Below are 22744 nucleotides of genomic sequence, written 5' to 3'. Positions count from 1 at the left end.
TAACTACACGTTTATTGACATGTATTGATTAAAGCCAGATCGTCCTAGGGCTAATTGTGTATAATATACTGTGCATGTCTCATGTTTTATTAAAAGCACATTCCAGTTTTCAGTCTGAGAATGCCTGCTTGTGTCATTTCCACCTGGGTAAAACAGTCTCAAAATCAATAGCCCAAGTCTTTAAGGAATAGAAAAGGATTTCTTACCAGCTTTGTGCTCTCACATTTAAGTCAAATCTTTTCTCCTGGAAAATAAGAATGTGTATTGTAAATCTCTATTTTCATTTTTTAATTTCTTTTTAATTTTTCCCTTTCTGTCTCAGGATAAGAGCTTGATTTAGACCCCAGCAAGGTCTGGGAATCATGAAGTTAAATGTCTGAGATCTCAGCATATATTTCCAAAAGATGCCTACCCACAGATCCCAATTGTTTCCCTGCTGCAGAGACCATTGACAGTCTTGGTACAGGAGGTTCCTGAGACTCATGCAGTAGGTCCCATTCCTCTCACAACTGTCTGCAGCACCCTCAGGTACCCATTTTTGTAAGTTTCCTGTTCATGGTATGATGTTTGCAGCAGATCTTTGACTTCCTGGTTACAGTCTCACAGTGAAAGGACAGTAAGTCTGTATTTCCTTCTGCCAAGACATCATCCTGCCTTAAAACTGGTTTTGCAGCCTTCATATTAACTGACAAAAAGTGCTCCATTCTGGAAAGGTGTCTGAATGGTCCTGAAATCTGATGTTCTCCTATGTCTTTACAACATAATGATTAAAATTTGGACAAGATGGTCCTTAATAATCTGGACACCTGTAGATGTTTCTTAGCAGAAGCTAATGATCTTTTCCTTCTATTAATTTCATTCAAAATTATACAGCACATACATCTATTTCAATATTCTCATTACATTCTCTAAAAACCATATGCTATGTCTAATATATTTAATATATTTTAATATACTGTCCTTCATGGTTTGTGAAGGGAAGACTTACTAACTTTTTCCTAGCTTGTGTCCAAGGACTAACTTTCTGTTTGGGCCCTAAGCAAAGGAGGGATCAGTGAATCTCTGGTGAACAGGGAGATATGTACTGAAAGAATCATTAAATTTTCTCACATCCTTCTTGGTCTCTGTAACCACTACTGGCATATAATGAACACTAATGCAGAGACAACCTGCTTCTGTGGAAAAAAACAGCTGGATAAACAAAGCTCCTGTTTGTCCAAGGTCTGAGAAAAAATTCAGAACACTTCTGAACCTCTTAGAAACCATCTGGGACAATATTATGAGTAATGATTTCTACCTAAGTGACCCTTTATCCCTAACAGCTGGAAATGAGGCTTACCTCTGCAATGGTTGTTTTCCTTCCCATGGTCAGAGAATTCAGCATCACCACTGGGGATCCCGTCTCTGTTCTATACTTACAGGTCCACTGGGAAAACAACATGCTTTAAGACAAAAAATGGGTTTACCCTCTCCCCCTCCTCCCACTTTCTACAGAGGGACTCATGGTCAGTTCATTATTAAAGGCAATTTCCAACGTACAGGGTGGTAGCGCCTCTTCTTTGGCAACATGACATCCAATGTTGGTTCTGCATACTTGATATAGTGGAACTTGGTGGGACCTGATGGGCTGACCACTCCATCAGGGCCCAGCGTGATGTCCTGTGTCCCCTCAAAGGAGCCCTTCACGGTGAGGGAAAGCTCTTTCTCTGAAAAAGCAAAACAAACGTCGTGAGAAATGTCACTATGATTTAGCTGGAAAGCATTGCTGGCTCAATTAAAAGTGGGGTGCAGTTTGGACCACAGCATTGTCTAAAGTGCTCTGAAGGGAGTGCTGGCAGAGAGGGGGAAGGAGCGGAGCGGACACTGTTTTCACAGAAAGGGGACTCCAACTGTTCTTGCTGTTAGATTCAACTGGGATTTCAACTTTACAGCAGGTCTAATAGACCTTATTTACACATACCTAAGGGAGTACAAGGCACAGTCATTAAAGTCTATAACAATCTAATTGTGTTTCCCTAGTGTTAACTGCACTGAATATTATAAATACTGTTTATTCCACTAATAAAGTATATGAAAGGGGCATCCTCCCATCAGAGAGCATGAAATAATTGGTAAATAGATAAAGCAATAACCTTACTTGATTTTTGCTGCATCTTCTCTGCCACTTCAACTTCCAAGCAGCAAAGTTCACGACACTGTAAAAGACAGAGCAGGAATCTGTGAGGAAGATTGTCACATCCTAACCTCATTACTAGGAGATGTGAAGTGCTCAGCTTTTGGACATGTCTAGTTCCCCAAAGTGCCTAATTCCCTGGAATATCTGGGCTTTTGCCCAGCAGCAACTGACTAAGTAAAAGAGGGGAAAAAAAAAACCCAAACCCTTCAGAGGGAATGGTAGAGCATCCTCCAGTGACAAACGACATACACATGAAGAAGAAGAGACACAGAAAGAATACCAGGAGCGTTTTCAGGACAGTGGCATAATGGTGGTTAAACTAGGAAAAACATACATGAAAGGTTCATGGTTGAGAGATCAAGAGTGAGTAGTAGAAAGGGTTTTCTGTAGAAGCATTGCTGTTAACATTACACACTGGTTATGGCTTTTTTGAATGGCACTAACTCTTCTTTCACATAACGTAATTACAATAGGTCAATACTTAGCGCTGAGCGTACCCACCAAGCACGGCTCCTCTCTCAGGGGAGGACAGGGCTAGGCAGGTTATCAGCAAGTGATGTTACCAGTGGGCTTTAACAGATACCAGTACTTGTTCTGAAGGAGTAATGGTACCAGAGGAAAGCTCTGTGTGTATGTGTGGTGGGTCAAAATATAGGGCAGATTGGAAGCAGTGGGATATCACCAATAAAAAGGGGCAATACAATATTCCATTCTCAAAGTATCTAAATAAGAAAGAGGGAAGAAAGAGGAAGAACTGGCCTAATGACTTCTCTAATCCTCACTCTCCCTCCCCCTTTATAATTACAGAAAATTTATTGGGAAAAACACACATACCACCAGGACTCCATTGGTAGCAATGAGTTCATGAGGACCTGAACTGGAAAACAAAAGGAAAAACATGGATTTTTAAAATCAAATGCCCACTCATCTTTGCGCAGGGTGTTGGCCTTTGTCCCCATTTAGGAGAATGATGCCAGAGGGACCCCAGTGGGTATCTACATGCTCCTTTCCATGCTTACTGGGACTGAACACTGCAGCTGCTCTGCACTTGCTACTTGATGATCGTCTAAAATGGAATCTGCAGTTGGGCAGTCAAATTCTTTTCTTCACTTTAACATATAAATTTAAAAGCTAATACAGAATCATAGGATGGCCTGGGTTGGAAGGGACTCCAAAGATCATACAGTTCCAACCCCCCTGCCACAGGCAGAGCCACCAACCTCCAGCCTGGAGTTACACAAGGTTGCTCAGGATTCCATCCAACCTGGCCTTGAACATCCCCAGGGATGGGGCATCTACCACCTCTCTGGGCAGCCTGTTCCAGCACCTCACCACTCTCTCTGTAAAGAACTTCCACCTAATATCTAAACCTTCCCTCCTTTATCTTTAATCCATTCCCCCTGGCCCTGCCATTGTCTGCTCTTCTAAAAAGTTGATTCTCCTTCTGTTTGTATCCTCCCTTCAGGGACTTCTCTAGTCTTTTCTTCTCTAGGCTGAATAAGCCCAGCTCTTTCAGCCACTCTTCGTAGGGGAGCTGCTCCAGCCCTCTGATCATCTTCGTGGCTCCTCTGAACCCTCTTCAACAGTTCCACATCTTTCTTGTATTGCGGTCCCAGCTCTGGACACAGAACTCCAGATGGGGCCTGACGAGGGCAGAGTACAGAGGGACAATCACCTCCCTGTCCCTGCTGCCACCCCTCTGCTGATGGAGCCCAGGATACCATTGGCCTTGTGAGCTGCAAGAGCCACTGCTGGCTCATATGAAGTTTCTGATCCCCCATGACACCCAGGTCCTTCCCAGCAGGGCTGCTCTCCAGGAGCTCTTCTGCCAGTCTGTACCTGTGTCTGGGATTCTTCTGGCCCAAGTGCAAGACCTTACACTTGGCAGTGTTGAACCTCATTAGGTTCACCCAGGCCCACCTTTCCAGCCTGTCAAGATCCCTCTGGATGGCTTCTTTCCTTTTATTGCATCAACCACACCACTCAGCTTGGTGTCATCTGCAAACTTGCTGAGGGTGCACTCAATTCCATCATTGATGTCATTGATAAAGCTGTTAAAGAGAACTGGTCCCAGGAGAGACCCCTGGTGACACTGCTTGGTAATGGCCTCCACCTGGACATAGAGACATTGACCACCACCCTAATATGCCAGCATATCCTTACTGGGAAGCTCAAATCTATGTGTTTGCTGGTGTGCAAACACAAAGGGGCACGGGTCAGTAGGTACCAATTCAATAGGAGGGGGAAAAAATGCATTCAGGTGAAGTCAGAAAATGGTCTCAAGTAACTGGAATTCCAGTCTTGGCTCCCCACTAGTTTACACCCATATATAAGAAAGGCCAGAAGGAGGATCTGGGGAACCACAGGCCTGTCAGTCTGACCTCAGTCCTGGGGAAGATCATGGAGAGGGTCATCCTGGGAGCTGTCATGCAGCACACGCTTGATGGCCAGGGGATCAGGCCCAGTCAACATGGGTTTACAAAAGGTAGATCCTGTCAAACTAACCCGATCAACTTCTATGACAAGGTGACCCGCTTAATGGACAAGGGGAAGGCTGTGGATGTGTCTACCTGGACTTCAGTAAAGCCTTTGACATGGTTTCTCACAGCATTCTGACTGAGAAACTGGCTGCCACTGGCCTGGACAGGTGGACCCTCAGCTGGGTTAAAAACTGGCTGGATGGATGGGCCCAAAGGGTGGTGGGTAAATGGAACCAAATCCAGCTGGAGGCCGGTCACGAGTGGCATCCCCCAGGGCTCAGTCCTGGGTCCAGTCTTGTTCAACATCTTTATCAATGACCTGGATGAAGGGATTGAATGCTCCCTCAGTAAGTTTGCAGATGACACTAAACTAGGAGGAAGTGTTGATCTGCCTGAGGGTAGGGAGGCTCTTCAGAGAGATCTGAACAGACTGGACCGATGGGCTGAAGTTTAGCAAGGTCAAGTGTAGAGTGCTGCACATGGGACATAACAACCCCATGCAACACTACAGACTTGGGGGAGGTTGGCTGGAGAGCTGTCAGGAAGAGAAGGACCTGGGGGTGTTGGTTGACAGCAGGCTGAATATGAGCCAGCAGTGTGCCCAGGTGGCCAAGAAGGCCAATGGCATCCTGGCTTGTATCAAAAACAGTGTGGCCAATAGGTCTAGGGAGTTAATTGTGCCCCTGTACTGGGCATTGGTGAGGCTGCACCTCGAGTGCTGGGTCCAATTCTGGGCTCCTCACCATAAGAAGGACATTGAGGTCCTCCAGTGAGTCCAGAGAAGGGCAACCAGGCTGGGGAAGGGTCTGGAGGGCAAATCCTCTGAGGAGTGGCTGAAGGAGCTGGGGGTGTTCAGCCTGGAGAAGAGGAGGCTGAGGGGAGACCTTATCACCACCTACAGCTACCTGACAGGAGGGTGCAGAGAGGTGGGTGATGGTCTCATCAGCCAGGGGACAGGAGATGGGACAAGGGGAAATGGCACGAAGCTGCCCCAGGGCAGATGTTAGGAGAAAGTTCTTCCCTGAAAGAGTTGTCAGGGCCTGGAACAGGCTGCCCAGGGAGGGGTTTGAGTCACCTTCCCTGGATGTGTTTAAAAAAAGGGGTAGATGAGGTACTTAGGGATATGGTTTAGCTTAGGATGGGAATGGTTGGATTTGATGATCTTCAAAGTTCTTTTCCAACCTTGTGACTCTGTGATTCTGTGAATGCTGACCTTTGGCTGGTCACTGTATTTCTGCCATCTTAGTTACCTTGTGGCAATAGAGACAAAAATACTAATTCATGTGGATGGCAGGCTGATCCCACTGGAGGAAGAGCTACGCACTGTCGTTGTGTTGGGCAGATAGAAAACAGAATTACTAGAACCCAAACAGCGATTCAAGGGAAAATCGAGGGAGTCAAAAATCCACAGGAAACCTAACCAGGATGGTTCAACATGAGGAGTCTGTCCAATGAATGCACTAGAACAGGCACAGCAACATTGCTATGTGTGCATGCACATGCGCTCAGAAAGTCTTCTGAAATGTTCCCAGGTAGACAAATTCAGCATGGAAAGTAGAAGAGACAATGCTGGGAGGTGTGTCTTTGAAAGCAACTAAACTACAGGACAAAGCGACTAGAGGAATTGCCCAGGTGTCTGAAACTGCAGTAACAATGCCGGAGAAACCTGGCACATTTTTACAGAAACCCCACAAAGTGTGAGTTGTAAGGCTATGTCTTTGCTTTAGCATTTAATGACTTTTGCATGGGTAAAATAATCTGCACATCACTTACGCGGCCTCCAATTTGAATTCAACCTCGAGCTCTTCCTTGGCCTGAAAGCAAGAACAAGAAATTAAATTAAGTAGCTACATAATGCTTTCTCCCTTGTCTGGTACCTGGTTAAGTAATCAGTCGCAATTCATAGGCTGTAATAAATACTTCAGTCTGGAAGGTCCGAATCGACATTTCAAACCAGATAGCTTAATGATTCCTTCCTCCTCTGCGTCCTTCTTCAGGTATCATCCAAACAAACCACCTTTTTGTCTTTTAGTGAGAAGCTGCTGCACGAAGATAATTTGCAGCTTGTTTTATCTGAATTCTACCTTTTTTCCTCCTATTTCCTGCACCGTCCTGTCATGATTTACCGTCCTTGCTATTAGCTCGGAAGTTAAAGATACTTTCCACCCATCACTTTAACATAACAAACAGAGACTGGTATTATTGAGTGATTCAGAGTTACAGTTATGCAACCCCCCCGTAAGGCAGTGTTGATATGTATGAGCTAGTTGGGAGTGACCTAGTTTGGGTACCAGAAGCAAGAAGTTGCGCGTGAGACATTTCACCAATCTCATCCATAGACCTCAAAGGGAATCAAGACTCTTCTTCCCATTTTTATTGGTGGGAAACTGAGAAATGGAGTAAATAAGTCAAGTCCAGAGCTCCAAAACCCACGCTAATTCTGATAGACACGTCAGCAAGCTCAGTGCTGAGGTGTCTCTGCTGAGGACAGCACTGGGATACCTATAGGAGCAGCCTCTCCGTTGCCTTTGAGGTGAAAGCAGATACAAACACATGGGTAGGGGTAGCAAGTATGAATTACATGGGAAAAACATTTATGAATTATTCCGTCTGTGACAGCTGTGCAGCCTTGGTATTGCTCATGGATATCTCACAGTCCGACTCCTCCTCTACCTACCACACTGTTTCTGTCATATGCTGTTCAATTTATGAAATAAATTTATGAAATATAATTTATAATTTATAATTTATGAAAACACTGGGAGGAGAGGCTCAGGGTTTTAATGCCACATTTTTTGGGTGTAAGTTTTGAATGGTAATCCATGTATCCATTATTTGGATAGGTCATCTGGGGCAGATTTAGAAAGCTCACCCCAAAACTTTGCAAGTGTTGTATAACTCCACACTGGTTTTTCAGTCACTTTATGGTTTTGCTCTCACCTTTGGGCTGGGCTTAAAATATAGGATCACTGTTCTTTCGATTGGAAGTTTAGCAGTGTCAAAGAGCGCACAGAGGAGATGGTCATCTGGAGTAGCAAAATCCTCATCATACACTGTCAGCTCCAGAACATTCTGGAAGAAGATGGAAAAGGTTTTTTAATTGTTTCTACAGTCTGGACATCATTAGATCTAGGGAAGATGTATTGGGGACGTGCTTAAGAAGTGGAGATATTAAGTACCATCCCCCTTGGAAAAACACACTGTAAATTAAATATTCATTCATGAAGGTGACAGGGCCCTGGGACAGGCTGCCCAGGGGGGTGTGGAGTCTCCATCTCTGGAGATATTCCAGACCCATCTGGACGCCGACCTGTGCAACTTGTCCTAGGGAGCTGCTTTGGCAGGGGGGTTGGATCCGATGATCTCTCGAGGTCCTTTCCAACCCCTGTGATTCTGTGATTCTGTGATTCTTCTCTAGTTCCATTTAATTGCTCTAACATGAGTAATACATTGGCTATGCCTACACGACAGCTTAGCTAACTCCCAAAATCTGTAGTGCTCTGGAGTTGATTATTAAATACTTGATTATTGAAAACTTCCTTACTGAGCTCAGTTTCTGGCCCTCCTAAACAGCGCCATTGAACAGACATGGGAACTCAGTTATCTCTGCTACTAAACAATTTGAACTGTCCCTTATCAGGTGCCAGCTCTTAAATAATTCCTAGGCTCAGTTCAGGAGATAGATAGGACTCACCACACACAAAAGTCTTCAGGCTGCTTCAAGCAGCCACCTTTGGCTCTTTACCTTGACCCGACTCTGGATCCTGAAGTAGAAGGTTTCGTTCCACACCGGGTTGTTGGAGTTTCTCACAGTTTTAGTGCGGGACCTTTCGCATGTCGCAGTTGGGAGCCACAACGACACGTAGCAATCAGCCTGGCTTACTGGGTAGGGAAAGAGGCAAAGCAGTTGTTAATATGGCAAAGTCAGTGGTGCTGCTCGACACTGGCAAGGTTGCTGTATGGTACCAGCAGCGAGTATGAGTTATTTAAAGGCAGAAATGCATGATGTAATGTAACTCTTTCCAAGATATTCTTCTGAGAGGGAAGACTATTCCTTGCACAAGATACACAAATGATCTGCACGAACTCTTTCTTACATGAGATACAGACAACAGAGGGTTTTGTTATGTGAAAGAAGAGGGCGAGAATTTCTTCTCCTAGTTTTCTTCAGTTTCTCAATCAGCATGCTTTCCTGTGCTTGTGTGTGTTCACACACACACAAACTGACCCTCAGCTGCTGTCTGATGACAAGGGCCTGGGAGACTCCTCCAGCTTTTGAGAACTGCAAGAGGTCTCCATCTCTGGCTTGCCTTAAGTGATTAACTTGGTGAGGGTTTGTAAAAGCAGCTGCAGAACTATGCCTGTTATAGGGGACAACAGAAGGCACTCTGAGAGAGGGACATTGGTCCTTGACTAATTGCCACCTACAGGAAAAGAGGGATCCATTCTCTCTAAAGAAATGCACCAGGAGAAGTTTAGTGAAAGACAATCCATCCCATATCTCAAAGGCACCTAAATTAAAGTATATCACAAATGGTTACAGCCAAAAATGCAATGTACTGTGTGCCAGAGGAATGCAACCCTCTCCTCCTTTCTTTTCCTTAAGGAAGAAAATGCCAAAGGGAAGGAAAAGGGCTGCTATGGGTTACCTTTAAGCCCAGAGGTGGAAACAACAGAAATTACCCCAGAAGCATCTGTATCCCTCACACAGATGGTACAACACACTTCGCAGACTGATGTCTCTGAGAAATATAATTCCCAGGTACGTCTTTTCACTTCAGACAATTTGGTTGCACACTGTATGCCTTTGCTTCCTGCTCTCCTTACATCCACAACCACTTTGCATTAAGGTCTGGGAGACATACCCAGGTCTTTACCATTCCCATCAGTACAGATAAGCAATAAGCAATATCAAAAGCCCCTCAAATTTAAGAAGAATTGCAGCAGGTGGTCAGGAGACTGCTAGCACCCTGTTCAGTATGGCTCTCTTACACATTTTGTCTTGCTTAGATACATCGGTATCCCTCTGAAAGAGGAATAAAGCATCTCATCTGCACCTTTTCTTCACAAAGGAAGTTGCTTGTCTTTATTTAATTTATAGACAGAGTGAATTTAAGAACAAGGTTTAAGGCTGCCCTCCTTCTGTCTTTTAACTGTCTACTCCTTGTCAAATTCCAACATTCAGCTCATACATTTCCAGGAAGAATGTCTATCATGGACTGGGCATTTTTGGAAAGCCTCACCTGGAAGGGTTTGGCTTTTTCCCAAGGATGAGACAGAAGAAAGAAACATCAGCCTTTTTCATATTAAAAAAAAACATATTCTTAATCATGTTACTGGTGGGTAATAATCCTTCCACACCTTGCCCTGGAGTAGAAGAAACAAGTTAATTCTAGAGCGCTACTGCATCTCATCCACCTTCCATCATTCAGGCAACGGCCAGAGTAAGGATCTCCCAAACCAGAGTTTGCAGTGGGAATACTGTGTTTAATAAACCTTGCTACACTTTTGCTTCATGAATAATGTTTTTTAGGAGATATATATTTTAATGTCCACACATTCCCATGTTCCACAATTAACTTTTGTATTCCTTTTATTTAAAGTTCCTGTTTGATCACTTTATTGGGTGCTCCTTTATTCTCACATTGTGAAAAAATAGCAAAACACGATTCCTTATTCACTTTCTACCTCCTATTCCTTTTAGCTTCCATGTCCTCCTCAAAAATTTATTTTCCACTCTTAAGGCCTGTAGCCTATTTAGTCCCTCTGGATATAAAATTTGTTTTGGATCTGTTGTAACAGTTGGTGCCTTTCTACAGTTTCTTTTCTTACTCCAATTCCTCAAGTGTCATTGACCTGATTCTGTAGGAGTATTTGTCCTTTTCCTTTTTTTTTTTTTTCTTAATCTGGGAAAGTCTGTGCAGAAAATAATGACTTCAAGAAGATCATAGAAGTAATCAGGTTTTAAAAGCAATTCTGTATGACTTCTGCATGGCTTTAGTTTTGTCATTGGAGCTCAATGACTGTTGGCTGTCTGGCAACGTACTCTATTCTTCTGATATGATTTGTCGTTCTTGTATCTTAACTGTACTTTGAGATATAAAGCATATCAAACAATCCTTAATTATATGAGTGGATACATGCAAACTAGTCAGCAGTGTATTTAATGCAAAATATTGCTTCAGTTCTGCTTGCATAATCTCTCTCTACAACCTAGTTATTTGTGATTTTTGACTTGCTGCCTGACATGCAGAAGAGCTGAGTCCTTGATGAAACCTTTCTGTGCTATTGCATCATCATGCCACAGCCACGGACCAGGAGGAAGGTGCAGGTGCCAAGAGCGTGTCCCAATGATGTGACCTAAGATCAAGCTAGTGTATCCTTCACTCGGAGCTGTGACTCTGGGAAGTCTTCTGATAGACCTTCCAGAAAAGCACATGACAACCACAGGGCAAGATGGGAATGGTTCTGTGTGATAAACCTAGACCTTTGTCTCACAGAACATCTTCCCTGGCTCTTCATGTGCAAGAGACTATAGCATGGATTGCTGCCACTCACGGTGAAACAGTGAAACCCTTCCACGCTCATCTTAGAGCTAATTTCAGCATCCTTTCACAGGTGGTGATGTAGCAGTATTGATTCAAACAAAACAAACTGCTAACTTGTCTATTTTGTGCTAAATGCTCCCACCACACATGTCCTTTAACTAAACAGTGATTATTTTCCTTTCCTGTTCACTCAACTTCCCCCCACTTTCCTGCCATGTGACTCGCACACTTGCACAACTGCAAGGCTGCTGCACAGTGTTAGAAGGGGCAAGGCACCCATCTCTCAGTTAAGGTGGTTTTTGACAGTCATTTCAGGGTAATTAATAATGGCATTAGCCTGGTGGTCATAGCTTTGGAAAGCTTTTTCTTGTTCATTTCACCTGTATCAGAACTAAGATGGGGGAGGCAGAGGGAATGAAAAAGTTTGCTCCTGCCAGCCAGTTCCTAAGATGCTACAACCCAAAGGCAAAATTACCCCTTGCTTTTGAAAACACAGGATGATGTCTTTTTTCAGATACCTGTGTCAGAAACTCTCCTCTCTTGGGGGGGGGGTGGGGGGGGTGGGGAGTGGGGGGAAGAAAGTACTTATCCTCAAAAAACCACATTCAACTCTTGAAACCAAGCAGGAAGCAGAGGAATAACATTCAATGAAACAGCAGCAAGTGGCAAGGACTGACCTGGCTTATCATAACCAGTTTATACAAACACTGGGTTATTTCAGAAACAAGAAAACTTGTTGCTTATACCCTGAGATATCACTAATAATGGAGGTACCTACAGGCATCCACTCGCTGGAGATTTCTCATCCGGATGATCCTTACGGTCAGCAGGTAGCAGGGAGAGGATTCTATCTGGGGAAGAACAGTAAAAAACAGAGTATGAATAAGCTTTCTGTGGGGACAAAAGTATCCAATGTGCAAACTAATCAAGTGCTACAAAACAGTAAAGCAGTTGATAAAAGTTGTGTCAACCATCTCACTATTCTGCAGGGGAAAATCTGCAACGTAACCTTCTACTATTGAACAAGAGCTGTTTTAAAGCGTTACATACTTCATTGCCTCTTTGCTGTGTTAACTCTGAGAGAATCTGGATGGTTCATCAGACGTTCATCAGTTCATCCGTGTCAGCAGATGACTGTGAGACACTTGCAAACCCCCTTGCTCTAAAAATTGCAGAGTTTGGCTCTAAAATGACTAGAGGGCTGGAGCAGCTCCCCTACAGAGAGAGGCTGAAGGAGCTGGGCTTGTTCAGCCTGGAGAAGAGAAGGCTGCAAAGGGACCTCATTGCAACCTTCCAGTCCCTGAAGGAAGCAGAGAAACAGGAGGGAAACCAAATTTCCAAAAGGTCAGACAATGGCAGGAGAAGGGGGATGGAATGAAGCTAAAGGACGGAAGGTTAGGTTAGATATTAGGGGTAAGTTTTTTACAGAGAGTGGTGAGGGGCTGGAAGGGGCTGCCCAGAGATGTGGTGGGTGCCCCGTCCCTGGAGGTGTTCAATGCCAGGTTGGATGGGACCCTGGGCAACCTTGTGTAGCTCCCATCACACTGAAAAGAGCACTGTGGAGAATGTCTCTGATTCTCGGGGATAAACTCAAAGTACTGTTCTCAGAGAGGTGTTTTTGCTTTCTGCTTCAAAATCATAGATTTCTCTCTTCCCCTTGTAGAACAGCACAGGGAAAACAGTAACAGCAACGCAAGCTTTTGTAAATCACAATTATGAGATAAATCAATGGCTGAGGATTGTTACCAGAGGATTTCGGGGGTAAGGAATTACAAATGGGTTGGTTGCCTTTGGGGAAGAATAAAGAACAATACCCCACTCCAGAAAAGCCCTTAAGATTGAAAGTGCTTAAGTTCCTTTGATGCCTTTGAATGTCTCAGTCATAACCTTCAATAAAACAAGTCTCTCCAGATCCTGTGACTGCAGGGACCTCTTCCTATTTATTATTGAAGGATAATGTGGTTTCCTGCTGGCTCATTTCATAAAACTGTCTCTGTCTCAGCCCTATCTGCAAAAGGCTACTCTGACAAAGCCAATATATAAATCAGCATTTCCTGTGGCTGTGACACGCAGTCATTTCCTCACACTCCTTAAAACATTTCCACCAGCTTAAGTGCTTACAGCAGAGCCCTACAAATCATTCTCTTTGACAACTGCTATTCTTATCAACTGATTTCCTCTCATTTAGGAGCATCCTTCTATTTCTATAGCACTTCAGAGACTTCCTAGAGCAGCTATAAATAAGCAAACAAAATAGATGTTAAGGCAGATAAAGAGAAGCTGGAAGAACCTGACTTAAAACAATGAGTAATGTTGCCAAATATATATTTTTTAAGAGAACAGAGAAGAAAGGACCTTATTTTCAGATGGGAAAACAATTAAGCCTCCTTTGTCACAACAAATTACTTTTTCAGTGTGTTTTAAAATCACCTCTTTTCTCTCCTAGTGTATCATGTTATATTAAAATGCTTTTGTTGACATCTTAAACAGGTGTCCTGCTTTCACTCCTCCTGTAAGTACCTCAAGAATTTTTTTTCTTCCTTTTTTTAGGACTTCTTCATGAAATTCACCCTCAGCAATCCATCCACCTTCTATCTCAAGTGTTCTCAAAGCAGAAAAAGCCTAACACAAGATGCAAAATTTGCAAGCAACTGATGGATGAGGATGTCCTCAGAGCTACCCACGCAAAAGGCACTGGTTCACATTGCAGAAACAGTGTAGCCGTATTAATAGAGCTCTCCACCCAGTTAATTAACCCTTCTTCTCAGCTGGGTAATTAGCAAAGGTGGATCACCACACTCACACCTTAGGAATGAGCTTGGGCACTTCAGCATATGCCCTAGAAGACAGAAACTCATGGTTCAGTCAGATCTGCATAAGCATGGGGCAGTTCTTGCAGCCATTTATCTGTGGAGATTGCACAAGGCACTGCCAGCTCCTGGATCAGCTCCAGCTCTGCTTCCTCAGGCAAATGGTGCTGCTTGAGCAAGAACTGATGGATTCAAGATTTGCAAAGTGGTTTGAGATTCTGAGACAGGAGCCATTCAGGAAGGGCACTGGTTTGGGGATTTTTAAATGATTATTTACACAGTTTTTGCCATCCGATGGCCTGTCTCCTGCTTCCCATGTAATGACTTGCTGAAGTGCTAGGACAATTTCTCCATCTGGACTGGGAAATCAATTCTCAGATATGTAGGTTTCACAAAACAGGATCTTCTGAAGAGTGGGGAAAAAAAAAAAAAAGGAAATTCACTGGCTTCACAGAAGCTACAGAAATGTGGACCAGATACCCAAGCAAGAGGCAGCAGCCAAGCATTAGGTGTCCTGGCAGCCCTGGCAACTGCTGGTGTGGGTAAAGAAGAAGAGAGAACAGAAATCACCTAGTAATCAGGCCTTGCTAGTTCTACTGCTCCCAGGTGGATTCGCTATTTTAATTAATTCCAGAAACATATTAAACAAAAGAAATATATTTAAATAACAACTGTGAGAACCATAACATGATGTACTAGGGTCTGGTTGTACAGGCAAAGAAAATAGCAGCTATGCATGCATAAAGCAAATGATGGAAGTTCTGTTATCCTATTTACTTAAAACCTATTACGATCTCTTAAAAAACCCCAACAAAACAACAACCAACCAACCAACAAAAACCCCCAAAAAGTTGCTTTTATGTTGGGATGTTCCACATACAGAGAGGTTTCTGCCACAGCCTTGAGTGGTAAAAGAACCCCAGCAGCATCCTGCCCTGGGGCTGACATCCATTTAGCAGCATCATATTGTAGCTTTGCTTTAGATAAAATCAAAACTGGTGTAGTCACTCTGACTTTCACTATTGGCTTGTCTTCAGTTTGGTGCTTCCCAAATTCTGCTCATGTGTGCTTTGTGTACACACGTGTATAGCACAGCTGCATGTGATGTAGCATGCTGCAATGCCAGTGCACAAGCAGGGTGTACACTGCCAGTACTGCTGTACTCCCAGGGAAAGGAATTTCTACTGGGATTGTCCAAACAACAGCTCCATCTAATATAGAACAGACCTCAAAGTCTCCTCTTCCCATTTTCCACCACTTCCCAGAGAAAGAGAATAACACAGTCTGATACATGGCACCAACTTGCTATGCTGGTGGAAGTAAAGGATTCATCTGCCCTGTGAGTAATTTCAACTTTCTCTTACCTGGGTAAGCAAGAATTTGAAAACAGAAATGCCCCTGTCATGAGCACTCTGAGGATGCAGGCTGCCTGCATTCCTGGCAGATTTATGCCTCTATTCGTCTATCCCAGCCCTCTTTAAGGTCACGCTTATATTCAGATGTAGGTATGAATGGCATGCATCCATCTTGAGAAGCACTGCTTTAAATTACTCCACTGGTTTAGCTGTATAATACATCATGTCACATCACAACTGTTGTCAAGCACCAAAATGACAGTACTCATTAATGAGATGAGACCATGAGACCAGAAAATGGCTATTGATCTTTTTTTTAACTTGCTTTTCTCTCAGAACTTTTCTCCAGCCTCTAGGTTCTTCATCTAACAGATTGTTCAAGCGTGGCCTATTGCTAGCAGCATCTTCCCATCTTGAGACAGCAATGGTACAGACACTCACCACTACACCATGCCTACTGTAGGCTACCCCAGTCTTGCATTTCTGCAACAGTGCAGTCAAGTGTATGCTGGGTCAATGCATAGTTTGGTTTCTGAATGTTAGCTCTTTGTTTTATCATACCACAGGATAAGGTAGCTGCCTTCCCAAAAAGAGCAGTCATCCAAAAACACTGATACAGAGATTACTCTTGAACCTCTGGGGGCAGCCAACACATTCTCAGTCTTGACTGTTGACCTTTTCAGACTAATATTTTTCCCAAAGCCATCATAAACTCACAGAAAAATAATGCAGAGATCCTCAAATTCATCTTCTCTGTGTGTGATGAAAACTGTGGTCACCAAAAAACAGCTGCCCTCCAAGAAGGTGCTCAGCTGTTCCTTTTCTACATGAAAATGTGGAACGCTTTCCATCTGGTCTCGTGAAGAGGTGGCCTTTTTCATGGCGGATGAAAAATCATTATGAGGAAGCAGGGAAAATTACATGCCACAGTGTGCTGGTACCATTACCTATTGCAGTGCAATCATACTGCACGCTATTCCACAAACCACCCTGTGAAGATCAGATGAGATTTCAGAACTCCTTGAGGACCACAACATACTTTTTCAATAGTTGAAAAAGGGAATTCTACAGACCAGCCTGAAAAAAAATTGTGTTATCTATAAAAACCATAAAAAGAGCCTCCTCTCTGCCCAGTCATTTTTCCTGTAGCCCCCCAATAATAATTCTATCTGTTTCTATGTCATCTAGTGGCTCAGCAGTCTTTCCCGGCAAAGATAACTTCCTTGCTTTGACTAAGATCCCCTGCATTCCTGGCCTGGAGAAGCATTCTGCTGAGATGAAATCATCCACAGGATGTCACTGAGGCACTCCTTTCTTCATCTCCAGGTGCTAATTTAACTAGATGGTAGCCAGGGACCAAATCAAACAAACTAAAATTCTTGGCTGCTGATGGTGTATGTGAACGTGGTGTGTGAAGAAGTGCCTGTCTTGAGCTGTCTGAGAGTTTGTTCTCCTTGGAGAGACCTGACATCCTCGAGTCCTTTTACAGTTGTAATCAGGATGCTTCAGACTGTGACTATCACTCAACCAAGCCCTGCGCCAGCCTGCTGGAGCCGATCTCCCACGGGATGTGCCAGGGGACCCCACCACGGCACGCTGCCTGAGAGGAGAGCAGTTGGCTGCTGCCATGTGTCTGAAGCTCTTCCTCATTCTCGCCCAACCCAGGCTGCACGCCGGAAAAACAGCTGCCCTAATTGCTTCCTTCCTTTGCCTCCTCCAGGCACTGGGGCTGTGGCACCTCCATCTAGGGCTACGGGCCTACGCAAGGCCTGGGAAGGTGCCAAGTACCCCTATTGCCACCATCTCATTTTCAGGTTTCTTATTAGTAACATAGTTTCTTCTAATCAGACCTCCTTTTCAACAGAATTAGCAGCAGCCTTGGTTGGATATCAGTGAATTGAAAACTCCTGTAGCCAGATGGAAACACCACCTTTGTGCATACACCCACAACAACCTGGTTTCAAGCTGGGAAAGTTTGTCTCTGCCAACAGAAGCAGGACAGGCATACACAAAGCCACAAGAATTGTATGCTTCAGATCATTGCCTCCCACCATGGGACTCTGAACCTTTCCAGGAACATGACTGTGCACACGATCTTGTGCTTGAAACACATTTCCAAAAACCAGAACTTAAAATACTGATCAACACACCCTGGACACTTTTCAAAAGGGTAGACAATGGCAGGACGAGGGGGACGGATTCAAGCTAAAGGAAGGAAGGTTTAAATTGGATATTAGGGAAAAGTTTTTTACAGAGAGAGTGGTGAGGTCCTGGAACAGGTTGCCCAGAGAGGTGGTGGCTGCCCCATCCCTGGAGGTGTTCAGGGCCAGGTTGGATGGGGCCCTGGGCAACCTTGTGTAGATCCAGGCCTGGAAGTTGGTGTCCCTGCCTGTGGCAGGGGGGTGGAACTCTATGATCCTTGGGATCCTTTCCAACTCATATCATTCTAGGATTCTATGATTCTGTGCCAATGGATGGAGATGTTTATTATTTGTCTGGTAACTGAGGCTAGTTGCATAGCCCTTTCAGTGCTGTTAACGTTGTCTTCCATCCTTTAGTATTGCCAGACGTTGAGCACACAGCTTTTTTTTTTCTGATTTTGAAAAATAGGTCCATGTGAAAATACAGAGCACCAAACCACATGTTCAAAATTATTTACATACATATAATTTTAGTCAGGAGAATGGGATAGTCCATCTGTCAAAAGATAGAGCCCTCTTAACCTGCTTTGCCCTTTCCAACAAACATGAGAGAAAGAAATTAGACTGAGCATTAACTGTCTGAGGGTTGAGACTCATTATACCTCATTCCAGACAGCTTTAAAATAGGTGTTTACATCTGACGGCTGTTGGGCATTTCTGGAGTCTCATCCTAACATAGATATTACCACAGGACATGCATCACACCCTGAAAATCTCTATTGCTGGTGCTCAGGGGAACCTAGAGGTCTGTCTCAGAAACCCGTGTTTTACATTGTGATGTCAAATGTGGATAAGACAAATTTAGTTTCAAAGTTATGGTCTGATGGGAAGTGGTTTCCTTTGATTTTGCAAGGTTCATTTTGAATTCTGGAGCCTGAGTTTCAGCAGGCTGTTTTAGCATCCCCATACAGCCACTCAGGGTGGCAGAGAAGGCACCAGGGCTCAGAACAGCTCCTGCAGCCAAAGGCTCTTGCCCTTGTTTGAGGCAGGGATCCCATGGCTGGCACCAGAAGGGACCTTGCTTGTCTTGGCTCCTGGTTCACATAACAGACATCCACCTGTATGATGGGTAGAAGCTGCAACCTTGTCCTAACCTCGCCATGTGGGGTGGCAGCTCCCCACACTCTTCCAGTGATGTCAGGAACCGCTTCTAGCTTCCAAAACTCAGCAGGAGCCAGAGCTCCTGTTTCACACAAGGGTGAAACTTTAACCTGTTCTGTTAAAGAGCTACTTCTCCCAGCTGCTCAAACCCTGCAAGAACAAGGAGATCTTGCCTGGCAGGGAAATGAGGTACCACTTAATCTAAGGTGTGAGGCATCTTACCCTGGTAAGATACGGCTCACGTTGAATTCAGAACTATGCATCCAATTTTTCTCCCTCCTTTCCTCCACATTAATTGCACGAGGCCTGCTGCAGCCCTTAAATATTTTAACATAAGTGCTGATGTCCAAAATACCAGAGCTGGCTGCGCCTGCTGCCTTAGCACGGGGCAAAGCACCAGTCAAGGCCTGGATAATACAGATTTCCTATCACAGAGACAAACCAGCATGTTGGCATAGAGGCACACACAGCTGCTGGGATGCGCTGTGGTATGTTTCTAAGAGATGACTCCTCTTAGCAGGCAGAGACCTTCATATTTAAATCTCCTGGTGTCTCAGCGACAAAACATTTACATCTGAGAGAAATTGAGCAGAAGATAAGGATGCGTTCGTCACACAAACACATGCAAGAATCAAGTCATGATCAAGCAAGCCCAAAGGACAGAGTGCTACGTTCTGATCATAGAAGAGGAAAAAACAGTGACCATGCAATCAGATGCAAGAACAGGAGCATGCTCCATCTCCAATCGATTGCCATGAATTTTTAGAATTTTTAAATTTGAAAAGCAATATTTTGAAGAGAGTCAGGGGGAACATATGGATCTAGAAGACGGCTATGAGCCCATACACATAAGATTATTCATTTGGTCCACTACTGTCACACCTGTCCCCTCAAAATTTCATGACCCTTAAATATCTTTGATCTAAGCCCTGAGAAGATAATGGAAAAACAAAAACATTACTGTGTGAAATTAAGAAATGGAGATAAGAAGTTACCTGTCATATGTGTAATTATCATAGGTAATTATAAACCAGGAGTTAAAATCTTTTTGCTTTATTTCCTCATGATTTCAAGTTTCTTGTCCCTTGCAAAAAAGTAGGTATACTTATTGTACTAAAAACTAATGAATTGCTTCTCAGCCTGCTTTTACTATCTACATTCCTCACCTGTCCTAGGGAACCTGCTTTGGCAGGGGGGTTGGACCCAATGATCTCTTGTGGTCCCTTCCAACCCCTACGATTCTGTGATCTTATGCAGAGTCCAGCACTTCAGTATCTCCACAGGCTGGAGATACCAGAGATTGTAAGCTAAATATTTGCAAGATCAGTGCCAGAAAGACCCAACCAAGCCTGATAAAACATATCCCAAGAAAATACGATATAAGCTTTTGATGCCACTGATTTATTTATTTGTAATACAATTCCCAATACTGGGCAAACACAAAAGCTAAGCTTTACAAAGTGTATATGAAAAAGTAAAAATACTGTGAATGTGAATAAGATTCTGTTTCAGTTTCTCAGCCTAAATTGTACCAGGACTACTCGGTACCTAGTTTACTACAAAGGTCACCTGCCTGCCTGCTTACAGTCTTACTTCCATGTAAAGCTCCTTTTCAGCCCCATTTTGTCTCAGTATAACTTGTCTGTATGGATTATAATGCAAATTCCCACAGAATTATCTAGCTCAGAAACAGACAATTCTTGGGATCACATAAGTCACATCTTCATTTAAACTCCTCTAATCCCGATGCATAGGAAACAATGTCAGTACTTCCTGCACATAGCAAAGTAGCAGAATGAGCACCCAAGGAATAGATCTAGAATATCTAAGCATCATTCCTTTCACAGAATCCTATTACAGGATTGTTTTTTTCTGAAGGAGCATGGGAGAGGTGAAACATCAGAGTCTAATAATCCACAACTCTCCAATCAATCACTAGGATAGAAATTGCACTACCGAAGCCATTACAGCAGAACATGCATCTTCCCTGTTACTTTTGGCCCTTCAGTTATAAAAACATCACGGAACAGTAAGCTTGCCAATGGATTTCCTTTACCAGTGAGGAATCAAAGCAGTATCTATTCTGCATGTTCCCAAGAAAACATAAGAGAGAAATCATGGAATCACAGAATGCTTTGGTTTGGAAGGGACTTTAAAGATCACCTAGTTCCAACCCCCCCCCCCCCCGAAAATCACAAACAGAAGAGGAATAGATTGTTCCAAACAATAAACTTAAGGGTGTTTCCCTTGTAACACTTAAACTGCTGCCATCATTATTTGTCTAGCTGAGCCTTCTCCCCTTTTGAGCAAAACAACCCACTCACTCCTCTTTGGTTCGAAATTATCTTGTTCATAATACCTTGAAATCACCTTGGTCTGGTACGTTACTTTCTTCATTTTCTTCGTGCGGCTCATAATCACCCAAAGAATCGAGGTCTGAGTCTTCATCCTGAAGCAGGAAAGAGATAAACGATAAACTATAACATTAAAACAACAGCAGGGTAGATAATTAATCCCTACTTGCAACAACTTATGCTGAAACCCCAATTAGAACAGCTGTTGGTTACACCCAGATGTATTACAGTGCTCGGAATAAGGAACAAACCACCATGTGGCTCAGCACATGCTGGTACCAAATACCTGTTGGGGGTACCCCTTGGACAAATCAATGAAAGAAGAGCCATTTCAACTGTGAGATACCCAAAAGGTGCCTCTGCATTTACTCTGTGAATAAGGGTTTGATTTTTGTTTGGAGTGTGATCTATTGGCAATCTCCTCCCCCTCTCAGTAGGAAATCTCGGTTTTAAAAAAATCCCAGAATCCCTGATCTCAGACTGACCCTAGAGAGTGAAGCACGATTGCAACTGCAAGATTCTGAATCTAACTTTTCAATTTTTTTCAGGATACAGACCTTCTAAAATACTTCCACAATGTAGAGTGCCCCCTTTTGAAATGCTTTGGGGGAAAAAGACTGCTCAAGGACAGTTCCTATGAAAAACGTCAAAAGTATTCTGCTTCTGTTTCCAGAATACTTCCTAAAGTGATGTGCCTTCAGCCAAAGAGCAGACTGAAAAATTTTGCTATGGTAAAAATTAAATGCAAGTCTTGAAATGACCTATAGAAGTCAAAGCACAGTGGAAAATTCAGAACAAAAATGAAAATGCGGAAAATCAACTCAATTCCCTATCCATTATCCTGCCCTTATAACTTTTCAAGTAACAAAAAAGGAGTTGTCACATCCATACACATAGCAAATTCTTGTTATTCATACAGAAATACTAAGTTTTAAATAAAAGTTTATCTTTTATTATTTTTATTATTCCTTTTTTTAAAGTCTGGCTCTGGTTTCAGGTGGATAATACAGTTCCTAAAACTGTTTCTTTCCCTGTTCATTTTTTCCACTCTCTCTCCTTTCCCTGTCTCCTTTCTAGGCTGACTTCTCTCATTTTGCCTGTGAAACTGGCATCTTTGGATCCAGTGGAGTCAGGAAGACTTTTGTCACTGATAGCCACAAAGACAATGTTTCACCTTAAACTCCCCAAGGCAGAGCCACTGCTGCCTAGTCCCACCAGACAGTAAGTTTGTACAGTACTATATAAAGAGCAAATAAAGACACTCACAAAGCTGGATTTTTTTTTTTTTCCTGTCAAATACAGCAGACCTTAAGCAAACTTTTAAAGCCGTTTGCTTACCTGTAGTGCTTTTGCATTTGGTGGCATCATGGCCTTCCCAGGATTCATGTAATAGAACATTTCTGGCAACTCCATGGGCAGCAGTTCCTGAGACATGGTTGCAGGATTTACTCTGGTAGGAGTCAATGACAAGTTATTTTATAAAATGACCCGAGGCCCCACCCATCTCATCCCTATAAGCAAAGGACTCCCCTCCCATTGCCAAAGATGGTGGAGCGCCAAGGATGACAGCTCCAGGGAAGGATCTTATGGGACAAACAGCTAAAAGGGGTGAAGTAGTACCTTTATCTGTCTGGGAACTTCTCCCAGCCTGTGCTTGTCCCTTGGGTCCTGCACTGCTGCCACCCTTCTCCGTGGTGAGTGGAGTCCCAGGCTGTCTTG

General features: G+C 43.5%; 1 protein-coding gene across 1 annotated transcript in view; it reads right to left on the bottom strand.

The window, feature by feature from the left end:
- Positions 1 to 22459, bottom strand: part of LOC311197029 (cytosolic phospholipase A2 epsilon-like) — a gene marked incomplete at both ends in the record, with an annotated part of 36826 nt that extends 14367 nt beyond the window's left edge. The window contains 11 exons of the mRNA XM_084270715.1: positions 207 to 244; positions 1340 to 1426; positions 1540 to 1706; positions 2138 to 2195; positions 3011 to 3053; positions 6430 to 6470; positions 7597 to 7728; positions 8402 to 8538; positions 11983 to 12055; positions 21031 to 21120; positions 22364 to 22459. Of these exons, the coding sequence (XP_084126841.1) occupies positions 207 to 244; positions 1340 to 1426; positions 1540 to 1706; positions 2138 to 2195; positions 3011 to 3053; positions 6430 to 6470; positions 7597 to 7728; positions 8402 to 8538; positions 11983 to 12055; positions 21031 to 21120; positions 22364 to 22459 (962 nt within the window). The remainder of the gene's footprint in view (positions 1 to 206; positions 245 to 1339; positions 1427 to 1539; positions 1707 to 2137; positions 2196 to 3010; positions 3054 to 6429; positions 6471 to 7596; positions 7729 to 8401; positions 8539 to 11982; positions 12056 to 21030; positions 21121 to 22363) is intronic.
- Between the last annotated feature and the right edge of the window lie 285 nt (positions 22460 to 22744).

This window comes from Gallinula chloropus (genome assembly GCF_964237585.1).
Source record: "Gallinula chloropus genome assembly, chromosome: 14".
NCBI classification, from domain to species: domain Eukaryota; kingdom Metazoa; phylum Chordata; class Aves; order Gruiformes; family Rallidae; genus Gallinula; species Gallinula chloropus.
The sequence above is the reverse complement of the archived record's forward strand: the minus strand, read 5'-3'. Positions and strand labels throughout refer to the sequence as shown.